Source organism: Malus domestica, chromosome 17, assembly GCF_042453785.1.
Source record: "Malus domestica chromosome 17, GDT2T_hap1".
NCBI classification, from domain to species: domain Eukaryota; kingdom Viridiplantae; phylum Streptophyta; class Magnoliopsida; order Rosales; family Rosaceae; genus Malus; species Malus domestica.
In genome coordinates, this window is record NC_091677.1 from 12273083 (window position 1) to 12286617 (window position 13535).

The window sequence follows — 13535 nt, forward strand, 5'->3', positions numbered from 1 at the left end:
ACCAGGGAGAGTGTTCGGCTCTCCCATTTGAAATAGTGCTGCTTCTTCCCATTTGTTTGTAATCTCCTCTTGTTAGTAATCCCTCAATCAAAGATGTTGCTGCTACATGTTGTGTAGCTTTTGGGAGAGATGATATTTAATGTGTGTCCATCTTCTCCAATTGTTCTTTGTGAGAGTGAGAGTTATTGGGTGTATGTGGGATTTGGGTTTGAGAGTTAAAACTCTATTTGTAATCTCCTTTTGATATTAGTGGAATTTCCTCGCCGTCTCGGAACTGAACGTAGACTTAAGCCGAACCAGTATAAATCCTTGTGTCATTTGGATTATTTATCTTATCATATTTTGCCGTTGTAGCTTATTGGTTTCATATTTGACGCTTCCGCACAACAAATATTGGTGTTGTTAAAAGTGGATCTTTTATCGTCTCTCTAATAATTTGACATGTGGAAGTGGCTCTGGACCTCCGGTAAGTACAATCTGATCTCCGTTTAAGTTAAAAGTAAAAACAAACTCGCGGGAAAAGCAGAGCGCCACTGCCGCGTGCTCCCGCCTGGGTTTACCGTTATTAAAGGTTTTCCGAAGGGCTGTTCTGACTTTTCACTCATTTAACGATCACAGTTATCTACGCCATAAATCCCGAGTTGCGTCCCTCAAGAGCTTTCCTCCCAGAACTGACCACTGCATGAAAATTCTGAATAGATGAGGTGGAGTCTCACACGTCTGTGCCACCATCAGCCCGTACAACCATCCATGTCCGCCCACGTGTCGCGACAATCGGATAACTCCATACCTGCCACGTTATCATCACCTCCACCTGCAAGTCCACTGTCAGTCACTGCTATATGACCGCATCTCATTCACCCCCAGCCACCGCAACGGCAATACGCAGCACCATGGGCCAGGAAAACGACACCCACTTCAACCTCGTTGGGTTCTCCAACTTCGTCCGGACGAACCCCCGGTCCGACCGGTTCAGGGTCCACCGGTTCCACCACGTCGAGTTCTGGTGCACCGACGCCACCAACGCCGCCCTCCGATTCTCCTGGGGACTCGGCATGCCCATGGTAGCTAAGTCCGACCTCTCCACCGGCAATCAAACCCATGCCTCCTACCTTCTCCGCTCCGGCGACCTCAATTTCCTCTTCACCGCCCCGTACTCCCCCACCCTGACCCGAACCGCCGACCCGGCCCGGCCCAGCAACTCCAGCGCCTCCATCCCCACCTTCGACCACACCGCCTCCCGCGCCTTCTCTGCCACCCACGGCCTCGGCGTCCGCGCCGTCGCCATCCAAGTCGAAGACGCCGTCTCCGCCTTCACCACCAGCGTCGCCCACGGAGCCAAACCCTCGGCCGCCCCCATCCTCCTCGACAACCGCGTCACCATCGCCGAAGTCCAACTCTACGGCGACGTTGTTTTGCGGTACGTCAGCTACTCGGACCACAACCACCTCACAGATCCGGACCCCAACCTCTGGTTCCTCCCCGGATTCGAACCCCTACCGTCGTCGTTTCCAATCGACTTCGGAATCCGCCGCCTCGACCACGCCGTCGGCAACGTGGAGGATCTCAAATCGGCGATATCGTACGTCAAAGGCTTCACCGGATTCCACGAGTTCGCCGAGTTCACCGCCGACGACGTCGGAACGAGCGAGAGCGGATTAAACTCCGTCGTTTTGGCGAACAACGAGGAGATGGTGCTGCTTCCGATGAACGAGCCGGTGTACGGGACGAAGAGGAAGAGCCAGATTCAGACGTACCTGGAGCACAACGAGGGGGCCGGACTCCAGCATTTGGCGCTGGTGAGCGAGGACATATTCAGGACGCTGAGGGAGATGCGGAGCCGCAGCAGCGTCGGCGGATTTCAGTTTATGCCGAAGCCGCCGCCGACGTATTACGAGAATTTGAAGAAGAGGGCAGGGGATGTGCTGACGGATGAGCAGATTAAGGAATGTGAGGAGCTGGGGATTTTGGTGGATAGGGACGATCAGGGGACTCTGCTTCAGATTTTCACTAAGCCTGTTGGAGATAGGTAAATTCCATCACTTTCTCTGCTCTTTTTCTTCGTGTTTCCCGATATTTTAAACTAGTCTAATTTACGAGTTTCATGTTTTTTCAATGAACAAAAAGTATGTTCCTCTGTATATTTCATGATTCAATCCTTGGTAGGAATCTGGTTTTTCATGATTCTGTCAATCTTGATGCCAACCAAGTTGGATTTTAGTGTTTAGCTTCGAATCGAGTCCTTTTAATTCGTATCGTAGAAATCTGTCCTTTGAGAAAGAAGATAGAAATTACTAGTTGTGTTGAAGTTTATGCCTTGTTTGTGCTGTAACGATCGTTGGATTAATGGTTCTTGTATACAATTGGCAGGCCAACCATGTTCATAGAGATCATTCAGAGAGTCGGGTGCATGCTCAAGAACGAAGAAGGCAAGGTTCACCAAAAGGGTGGATGCGGTGGGTTTGGGAAGGGTAACTTCTCCGAGCTCTTCAAGTCCATCGAGGAGTATGAGAAAACGCTTGAAGCCAAACAGATTGCAGAGCCAGCAGCTGCGTGAATCGCCATTGTCTGCGATACTGTAAAACGACTAAATAAGGCAGTTCTGAAGCCAGGTTCGTTGTACTCATTTTAAGGCTGTTGTATGAGTAGTGTCATTTTGTGTATACCAAGCTGTATGTGTGTTACTGTTGGTGCCTATCGATTTATGCACAATGACACAAATGTTATTGCTAAATTATATTTGTGACTGTAATCAATCACCGGCCTTGTTGCACTGTCGACGTGCTTGTAATGTGCAACGTTCAAGAGGAATACAAATCAGAGTATTAAGTCTTTGTACTGTAATCTTTTGTTCTTGTTTTCTTAATTTCGTTGGACATACGACTTTGGGAATTCTACTCTATTACATGGGGATGAGCATTGTAGTCTGTTTTTAAGGTCTTTCACTCGTAGGAACGGGATCGGAGTGGAGACGGGTTAATTGTGTGGCACGAGTCCGGTGTGGAAGGATCGAAACTTTAGAAAGAGGTTCATTGTGTTTGCCTTAACGTTACACATTGCTCTTTACACAAGGATATCAAAGAAACTTTGCTAGATAAGTTTTGAGTGCATTTTCTGAGAAGGATGGAAGGCGTCCCAAAATATGGATTGTATTGATCACACAGGAAACTCATGTCAAATGTTTCTGTGCCGCAGCATCCCACTGTTGCTTCATCCAGTCCTGTCATCAGGAAGATAACACACCTTAAACCGAAAAGATTTACTGGACAAAATTAAAGAAAAGGGATGCTAAACTCTTGCAAGTTTCTTTTCTCAAGAGAAGTTGGACAAAGAAAACCTCTTGTAATTTATTCATTTTAGAATTACGAAGAGAAATGCAATGGATAACTTCCATGCTTCATTGCCGTACAAACCGATTCTATTTGAGCATACTTTTTAAATATTGTAGTTCTACTTCTGCGGGCATAGGTCTCCTACTGAAGGCCTGGCAAACGGGTCGTGTCAGTCGTGTTCGTGTAACACCTGTTATCTTAACGGGTCGTGTCGTGTCACACATGTTATCTTAACGGGTCCTTAACAGGTCGACCCGTTATGATCCGTTAAGAAATTTTTTTCTTTCTAAAATTTGCACATACCACACATTGTCACATAAATAATACTTCAAAACATTAAAACACATTTGTCGTTTAAGGACTACATCTACACTCGAAAATAAGAGCCTCATAAAAAATACATCCATACACTACTAATCTATTACAAATATTAAATGTGCAAGGATATGACAAATGAAACCGTTTTTGTTTTCAAGGTTGTGAAGCCTTTCTCAAAAGTTTAAACCTTGCCAATGGAACTCAAAACTTAATGAAAGTGACCCACTAGAGTGTTTATTCGTACTTTCATTAAGTATAACATAAGATTTTGTGGTATCCACTAGTGTCAATATTTTAAATTGAAGATCGAATTCATTCATTGTATTCATATAGGATCAAGGAGTGTAGTTGTAAAAAATCATCAAAATTGGAGTTAAAATAACTGTTAAATTGTGATTTTTCGTTTATAACCGTCAAAAAGTTTTGTCCTGTTACTTAATCTTTAAATGTTTGTTTTTTGCAATTTTTTGGTGTACAAACAAGTATGACGTTAGATCGTTGAAACTAGTTTCGTAGAATGCGTATCTCATCAAAACAATAGATTCACTAATACTTAAGAGTTTATTCTTACTTTCATTAAGTATAACATAAGATTTTGTGGTATCCACTAATGTAAATATTTTAAATTGAAGATCGAATTCATTCATTGTATTTATATAGGGTCAAGGAGTGTAACTGTAAAAAATCATCAAAATCGGAGTTAAAATAACCGTTAAATCGTGATTTTTCGTTTATAACCGTCGAAAAGTTTTGTATCGTTACTTAATCTCTGAATGTTTGTTTTTTGCAATTTTTGGCATATGCGATCTCGAAGCATATACAAAGAAGTTTGACAGTTGGATCGTTGAAATTAGTTTCGCAAAATGCGTATCTCATCAAAACAATATATTTACTAACACTTAAAGAGTTTATTAATATTTTCATTAAGTATAACATAAGATTTTGTGGTATCCACTAGTGTAAATATTTTAAATTGAAGATCGAATTCATTCATTGTATTCATATACCGTCAAGGAGTGTAGCTGTAAAAAATTATCAAAATCGGAGTTAAAATAACCGTTAAATCGTGATTTTTCGTTTATAACCGTCGAAAAGTTTTGTCCCGTTACATGATCTCTGAATGTTTGTTTTTTGCAATTTTTGGCATATGCGATCTCAAAGCATATACAAACAAGTTTGACAGTTGGATCGTCGAAACTAGTTTCGTAGAATGTGTATCCCATCAAAACAATATATTCACTAACATTTAAAGATTTTATTTATACTTTCATCAAGTATAACATAAGTTTTTGTGGTTTCTACTAGTGTAAATATTTTAAATTGAAGATCGAATTCATTCATTGTATTTATATAGGGTCAAGGAGTGTAGCTGTAAAAATTTATCAAAATTGGAGTTAAAATAACCGTTAAATCGTGATTTTTTGTTTATAACCGTAAAAAAGTTTTGTCTCGTTACTTGATCTCTGAATGTTTGTTTTTTGCAATTTTTGGCATATGTGATCTCAAAGCATATACAAACAAGTTTGACGGTTGGATCGTTGAAACTAGTTTCGCAAAATGCGTATCTCATCAAAACAATATATTCACTAACACTTAAGAGTTTATTAATATTTTCATTACGTATAACATAAGATTTTGTGGTATCCACTTGTGTAAATATTTTAAATTGAAGATCAAATTCATTCATTGTATTTATATAGGGTCAAGGAGTGTAGCTGTAATAAATCATCAAAATCGGAGTTAAAATAACCGTTAAATCGTGATTTTTCATTTATAACCATCGAAAAGTTTTGTCCAGTTACTTGATCCCTGAATGTTTATTTTTTGCAATTTTTGGAATATGCGATCTCAAAGCATATACAAAGAAGTTTGACGGTTGGATCGTTGAAACTAGTTTCGCAAGATGCGTATCTCATCAAAACAATATATTCACTAACACTTAAGAGTTTATTAATATTTTCATTAAGTATAACATAAGATTTTGTGGTATCCACTAGTGTAAATATTTTAAATTGAAGATCGAATTCATTCATTGTATTCATATAGGGTCAAGGAGTGTAGTTGTAAAAAATTATCAAAATCGGAGTTAAAATAACCGTTAAATTGTGATTTTTCGTTTATAACCATAAAAAAGTTTTGTCCTGTTACTCTATCTCTGAATGTTTGTTTTTTGCAATTTTTGGCGTATGCGATCTCGAAGTATATACAAACATGTTTGACAGTTGGATCATTGAAACTAGTTTCGTAGAATGCGTATCCCATCAAAACAATAGATTCATTAACACTTAAGAGTTTATTCATAATTTCATCAAGTATAATATAAGATTTTGTGGTATCCACTAGTGTAAATATTTTAAATTGAAGATCGAATTCATTCATTGTATTCATATAGGGTCAAGGAGTGTAAATGTAAAAAATCATCAAAATCAAAATTAAAATAACCGTTAAATCGTGATTTTTCGTTTATAACCGTCGAAATTGTTTGTCCCGTTACTTGATTTCCGAATGTTTTCTTTTTGCAATTTTTGGCGTATGCGATCTCGAAGCATATACAAACAAGTTTGACTGTTGGATCGTTGAAACTAGTTTCGTAAAATGCGTATCTCATCAAAACAATAAATTCACTAACACTTAAGAGTTTATTCATATTTTCATTAAATATAACATAAGATTTTCTGGTATCCACTAGTGTAAATATTTTAAATTGAAGATCGAATTCATTCATTGTATTCATATAGGGTCAAGGAGTGTAGCTGTAAAAAATTATCAAAATTGGAGTTAAAATAACCGTTAAATCGTGATTTTTCGTTTATAACCGTCGAAAGGTTTTGTCTCGTTACTTGATCTTTGAATGTTTGTTTTTTGCAATTTTCGGCGTATGCGATCTCGAAGTATATACAAACATGTTTGACGGTTGGATCGTTGAAACTAGTTTCGTAGAATGCGTATCCCATCAAAACAATAGATTCACTAACACTTAAGAGTTTATTCATACTTTCATCAAGTATAACATAAAATTTTGTGGTATCCACTAGTGTAAATAGTTTAAATTGAAGATCGAATTAATTCATTGTATTCATATAGGGTCAAGGAGTGTAGCTGTAAAAAATCATCAAAATCGGAGTTAAAATAACCGTTAAATCGTGATTTTTCGTTTATAACCGTCGAAAAGTTTTGTCTCGTTACTTGATCTGTGAATGTTTGTTTTTTGTAATTTTTTGCTGATGCGATCTCGAAGCATATATAAACAAGTTTGACGGTTGAATCATTGAAATTAGTTTTGTATAATTCGTATCCCATGAAGTTCAATGGTGTGTGTGTGTGTATATATATATTTATTTATTAAGTAGATTTAAATCTATTTATTTTGTATGTATAATTATTATAGTTTTTAGGGGTATAAAATTTAATTTAAAATTTAATATATATATATATATATATATAAATATAACTATTATAGTTAATATTTTGGGGGTATAATTATTATAGTATATATAATTATTATAATTATTATAGTTAATTTAATATATATATATATATAATTATTATAGTTTTTAGGCGTATAAAATTGTTAAATTAATATATATAGTAATTATAGTATTTTTTTTAGGGTTATAAAATTATTAAATTAATATTCTGCTTATCGTGTATCGTGTTACCCACGTGTATACCCGAAACAACCCGTTATCTTAACAGGTGCTTATCGGGTTACCCGATAACGACCCGTTTCGTTATCTTGTCGACCCGAACACCTGTTAATTTTGTGTCGTGTCGTGTCGGGTTATCAGGTCGTGTCAGGAATTGCCAGGCCTACTACTGATACTTTGTGGATGTTGGTCCAACTAATCCAATTTGTTGGAGATATTTTCTACCGGTGGTTTAGACTGTGTTGTAGCGTGTGGAAAGGACTATGGAAGAAATGGCCGAAAGCTTTGCCCCACGGTTGGCGCTCACCGCACAAAATGGTCGAAGGCTTTGTAACCAATCAGTTTGGGTTGAAGACCCCCTGAGTTGCATATTTTGTTCGAAGATAGTTCAGAATTTGTTTATGGATTGACATTTGAGGATAAGTCCTTTATGTTGTGTGGGACACTCTTTTCCCTTCGACCGGAGTGAAATTCCTGGCAAGGTTTTATCGAGGCCCAGTATACACACTATCCTTAGTTTGTTTGTATTCTGAATTTGCTTGCAATGAATTATCGTACTTCTCTCAAAAAAAAAAAAGTTTGCTTTAATGGGAAATATGTCCAAATAGAATTAGTTACGAATTTTTAATAAAAATACAACTGCAACTGTATGATATAATGTCCCTTAATTCTAATTGAAATATTTACATCCTCCGCTATGATGTTAAAAGGAACTCGGGAACCAATACAATCTCATCTAAAAGAACCTCCAATATTTTGAATAAGTTCACGAGCATCAGACTATAATAATGTTTGATAAACCATGTTTGCAGCACTCCTCCAATGCCTCTCGAATGGTAGAGGCATCTGCCATCAAAGCAACCCGTTGATTAAACCCTGATGTAAATTAGTGGTTCTTATATGTCCGTGATAGTATTACTATAAAGAAAAAAAATACTTTAAATTATATACTTAAAAGAAAAACCTCGCTAACATTGTATTTGAACTCAATATTACGCCATCCGTTACAGAAAAGAATTGTATTATATGATTTCTTTTATTATTGTAGTGCTTAGAGCATTTCCACCGGAGGTGAAATGTGCCAGCACCCAGTCAAAAAACTAGGCTGGGGGTCAGTGCATCCACTCCAGCCCACAAACTAGCCTAGCACCCAGCCTAAGTCAGGCAACAGACCAGCCCATTTTTTACTGACCCAGGGACCGGCTTATTTGGCTGGCGTGTGGCTTTCATCTGCGAGTGGGCGCGAGTAGGAGACAAGAATGCAGGTGGCGGGGCCCACTATCAGCGTACTCACCCATCACTCGGATCATGGCGATGTGGCCCTCTCTTTGCCGTTGGATTTCCAACAGCTAGTTTTTCTAGACCGTTGGATTTCCAACAGTAAAAAAAATTTGAATTTCACTTTTAAACTGGACCGTCCGATCACAGATCAACGGTCTACGTTCCCCCCCCAAAAAAAAGGTCCAACGGTCAGAATAATACACATCATTTCAGATGGATCGAAGAGCCTCGACATCAAACATTCTAGCTGCAACCCTGACAATTGCCCAACGAGCTTGCACGATCCCAAAACAACGTTCCACATCCTTCCTACACCCATCTTGACATTTTACGAAGTGTTTTTCTTTTTCAGTCTGTGGATGTGGCACTGTTTTGACAAACGAAACCCACCTTGGGTAAATGCCGTCTGCAAGGTAGTATGGTCCGTCGTATTTAGTACCATTAACCCAATATGTGCATTTCGACGATTTTCCTTGCAGCAGATTGTCGAATACTGGAGATTGAGCAAGAGGCCTTTTATGAGCTCATTGGCTTCGGGTTCCATCGAAACTCTAAAGTTAAGCGAGTTCGTACGAGAGCAGTTCCTTGATGGGTGACCCACTAGGAAGTTCTCGTCTGAGTTCCCAAAAACAAAATCGTGAGGACGTGGTCGGGGCCTAAAGCGGACAATATTGTGCTACAGTGGAGTTGAGCCCAAGATGTGGTGGGGGCCTGGGTCGGGATGTGACATTTTGGTATCAGAGCCAATCTGTGGTCGAAAGTGTGCCGATGAGGACATCAGGCCCCTAAGGGGGGTGGATTGTTACATCCCACATCGTCCAGAGGAGTGGATCATGTAAGCCCACATCGTCGAGGGGAGTGGATCATGTAAGCCTTATATGTATATTCCCATCTTTACCTAGCATAAGACCTTTTGGGAGCTCATTGGCTTCGGGTTCCATCGGAACTCCGAAGTTAAGCAAGTTCGCACAAGAGCAATCCCATGATGGGTGACCCACTGGGAAATTCTCATGTGAGTTCCCAGAAACAAAACCGTGAGGGTGTGGTTGGGGCCCAAAACGGACAATATCGTATTACGATGGAGTCGAGCCCAGGATGTGACAAAAATCCTAACATGAAATTGGCGTCGTTGCTGGGGATTGTTTCGAATCATTTGTGTTTATCATATTCTTAGTTAATTTTTTTTGTATATATCTTTTTATTTACCAGTTGATTTTATTTTTATTTTTATTTTTGTAGGTTGTGGTTTGTAAATTTTGAAAGCCATTCAATGATGGAGCCTCCGGTAGGAGAGTTGCCTTTATGAGTTTCTTTAGCAGAAAAGGGTTTTTATAGATTTAAACCTACAATTTGTGCCCTTGTTTATTTGAAGACCCATGATATTTTGCAATGTCCCGAAAGGGAATATTTTCCTGAGTTTTTCCATAAGCATGTCAATATGAGAAACAACTCAAAAAGGCATTGGAACAATCCCTATTCAGAGTTCTACCCTCTAGGTTTGAAAAAGCACCTTTATTTTATGTGGGCATGTAATCAACAGTATTTTGATCAACTAGATGTGCCACAAGAGCTTTCGGTGGAGAACAAAATCTCTATATTGTTGGGATCATCTGATTTGTACATTGAAAATACATAACAAAATATCAAAATTCACCAAAATAAACCAATAAATTATAACTAAGAATAGAGTAAAATGTATGGGCTTTTGGTTTCTTTTGGTATTCCTTGTAGTAGTACACTTCCTTCCACAGCGGAATAACTTGCTGCATTAAACAAAAAAATGATGAGATATTTTGCCTAACATGTTAATTCATCAACATAAATTGGTCGATGCAAGGCGCTTGTAGCTTAGTTGTTAACAACATTCACCACTTTGAGGTCCTGTGTTAGACTTTCTCTCCCCTAGTATTGCTTGTATATATAAACGAAAAATAAAATACGAGTTGGTTGCTTACTAACTGCAACATCAACATCTACATTATCATAGCCAGTTCCTGTAGAAGCAAAGCAAACACTAGTAGCAAAATCTGAAATGTTGTGCGTTGGATCCAAGTAAGGCCATCTCCAACCGATGGCTGGTCAGATGGCTCGTTTTAGCCCTCTGGCCCTCCAAGATTCTCCAAGATATTAATATTTTAATGAACAGTACAGGGCCATATTTGCCTCCGTCTCCAACCGAGGGCCAGAGGGCTCGTTTTAGCCCTTTCACAAAAAACCGTCTCCAACCGAGGGCCAAAGGGTCATAGGGCCAAACATAATTTATGTTTTTAAATGTTTTTAAAAATGTTGTTTAAGTTTCATGTTGTATAATTTTTATGTTGGTTAATGTTATTTAATGTTGTTTCATATTGTTTAATGTTGTTTAATGTTATTTAATTTAATTTAATGTTGTATAATGGCTTACGAAGTTATAGGAAAAAAAATAGAATTTAAAAAAAAATATGAAACAAATTTTGTGAAATAGAAGTTATAGGAGTTATAGGAAAAAAATGGAATTTCAAAAAAAAAAATGAAATAAATTTTGTGAAATAGAAGTTGTAGGAAAAAATAGAAGTTATATGAAAAATTTTGTAAATAAAAAAAATAATAAAACTGTAAAAAAAAATTAAAAAAAAATAATCAAATGCAACGGCTACTAGCCGTTGCATTTGAATTTTTTCTTAAGAAATCCTGTCGGTTATAACTGACAGAAATAACAAAATATTAAAAAAATAATAAAATGGCCAGCCCATGGCTGGCTACATGCAGCTAGCCCTCCAGCCTTCCAGCCCTCAAAACCTCTCCGATTCTGTGGGGCCCTCCCAGATTCCAGAGCCCTCTGGCCTAGCCCTCGGTTGGAGACAGTTTTCGGGCTATTTTCGACCATCTGGCCCTCTGGACCATTCGGTTGGAGATGGCTTAAGCATGTATAGTTAGCTTGCAGCCTAGACCTTCGGGGATGAAGTCAGAAGGAATTCGGCCATTGCAGAACTGCCAGGTGGGCTGGCCTTTGAAAATCTTGACCTTAAGGCTAGATGTTGCCTGTGGCAATATTATAGGAATGAAGTTGTTGTTACCTGAATCAACAGAAGAATCTCCAAATACTATGACTGTTGGAACTTTAGCCCTACATTTGGCAACCAAGGGTTTGAACTAAGAAAAGCCAAGGAATGTACAAGTTTTCCATGTTGCTTTGTAACTATCAGGTTTCTTTTTTGCAATCTCACAGTTGGATGGAAATATGTGATACGAGAATAATTAGATTGGTGGGAGATATGAGTTTTGATCTGTTTAAGCTATTGAATCAAATCCAACAGTCAAATATATATCGACACAAAGTCTCTAGACTGTAGGTACTCAAGAAGAATCGATAATTGAGAACATGAAGTCAGAAATCATAAAAATTTGATGCAAAAGTAAGGAGTAAAAAAATGAAAAAAAAAAACCCATTAAAAACCAACAGATGGAAAGTTCATTGGCACCAAAAAGATGAGTTGAGTTGCTTTTGTGATTGTTAGAGCACTTTCACCCCTTCCAAATCCCCTAGGGGATAGCGGATTGAATTTCCTCCTCCCCCCTTCCAAAAACTTCTCCAGCTCATTTCAATCCATTGGGCTATGGGAGAGCCCAGTTGCTCACCTAGTCAAAAATCAAATGGCCCAGCCCCTAGGCCATATGACGCAAGGCTGACACCAGCTGCGTGAAGAATTCTTTTTTGTGCCAGGCATGCGGAAAGCACGCACACGTCTCTAATAGTGTTGCAACGCTTGGAGCCCGCATACAGGCGCACTAATGAGGCTGGATAAAGGGGAGATGTGGCACATGCTAGGCTGTTGGATTTCCAATGGCTATTTTTTCTGGGACGTTGAATTTCCAACAGTAAAAAAAATTTGAAATCTAGCCCCAACGACTAGATGACATGGCACAATCTGGACTGTTAGATTTCTAACCAACACCCAAGTTTTTAAGCTTAAAAGAAAATATCTAAAAAAAATATCAGAAATGTTACTGTTGGCCACGTGTCAAAATCTAGGATGTTGGATTTCAATTTTTTTGTAATCCAACAGTCCAGATTAAATAAGTCAATAAAAAAATGCATAAAAATTAAAAAAAAAACATTATAGTTTTTTTTTCTATAAATACCTAACCATTATCTTGAACTTTACACCACATTTCAATATTTTTAAATACTTTCAACCAATCTTTCTCTAGTAGACAGAGCTTGTCAGGTTATTGTGAGTGTCTTACCAGCACGGGCCCAAGAGTTTTTCTTCTCAAACTCTAGTATACTCCATTCAGATGACCATTTAAAATTTGATAACATTTCTATAGCATTACCTTAAATTCGATTTTAGGAAAAACTTGTTTGGAAATTTTCTGCCACATGGTAAGGTGAGTGCCAAGTTTTTATACATCGATATATTTACACTAATGGGCGAGAGGAATAAATTGGTATCGAACAATATTCACAAAATTCAAATTTAAGACTTCTAATTTACAAATGAAGAATACCACTAAGTGTAGTACTAAGTGACATTTGTATTTGTTCTTTAAAAGATCTTTGGCATTAATTATGTTTGTACCAAACTTGACCAGTCCCGAAACTACCAAGTACCAGTCAACTTCATACCTTCAAGGACACACTAAAGAGTTCATGCTGAGGCACCCCTACCAAAGCACAAGAGTTTCTCTCCACACAAGAGGTCAATCATAATACGACACATGTCAACGTCAGAATAAAGCTCATAGAGTCCCACATCAACCGCGGACGAAAGTGGAACTCTTCTCAACTATAAAAGAAGACCATTCTCCTACAATTAAGGAGGAATGTCATTATTGTACTTAAACTAGTCATTAGAATCCACTAATGATGATTATGCTTAAACTTATGTATTTGTGTAAACTTCTCTACTCCGTGGACATAGTCAGACTTAGGGTAAACCACGTACATCTTGTGTTTGCTCATCTATCTCTATCT

At 38.2% G+C, this 13535-nt stretch overlaps 1 protein-coding gene across 1 annotated transcript; it reads left to right on the plus strand.

Annotated features, from left to right (window-relative positions):
* The first annotated feature begins 405 nt into the window (after positions 1 to 405).
* On the plus strand, positions 406 to 2844 carry LOC103417220 (4-hydroxyphenylpyruvate dioxygenase). The gene is made up of 2 exons (XM_008355409.3): positions 406 to 2029; positions 2371 to 2844. The coding sequence occupies exons 1-2, from the start codon at positions 843 to 845 to the stop codon at positions 2555 to 2557; spliced, it is 1374 nt and encodes a 457-aa protein (XP_008353631.3). The 5' UTR covers positions 406 to 842; the 3' UTR covers positions 2558 to 2844.
* Positions 2845 to 13535: the final 10691 nt, after the last annotated feature.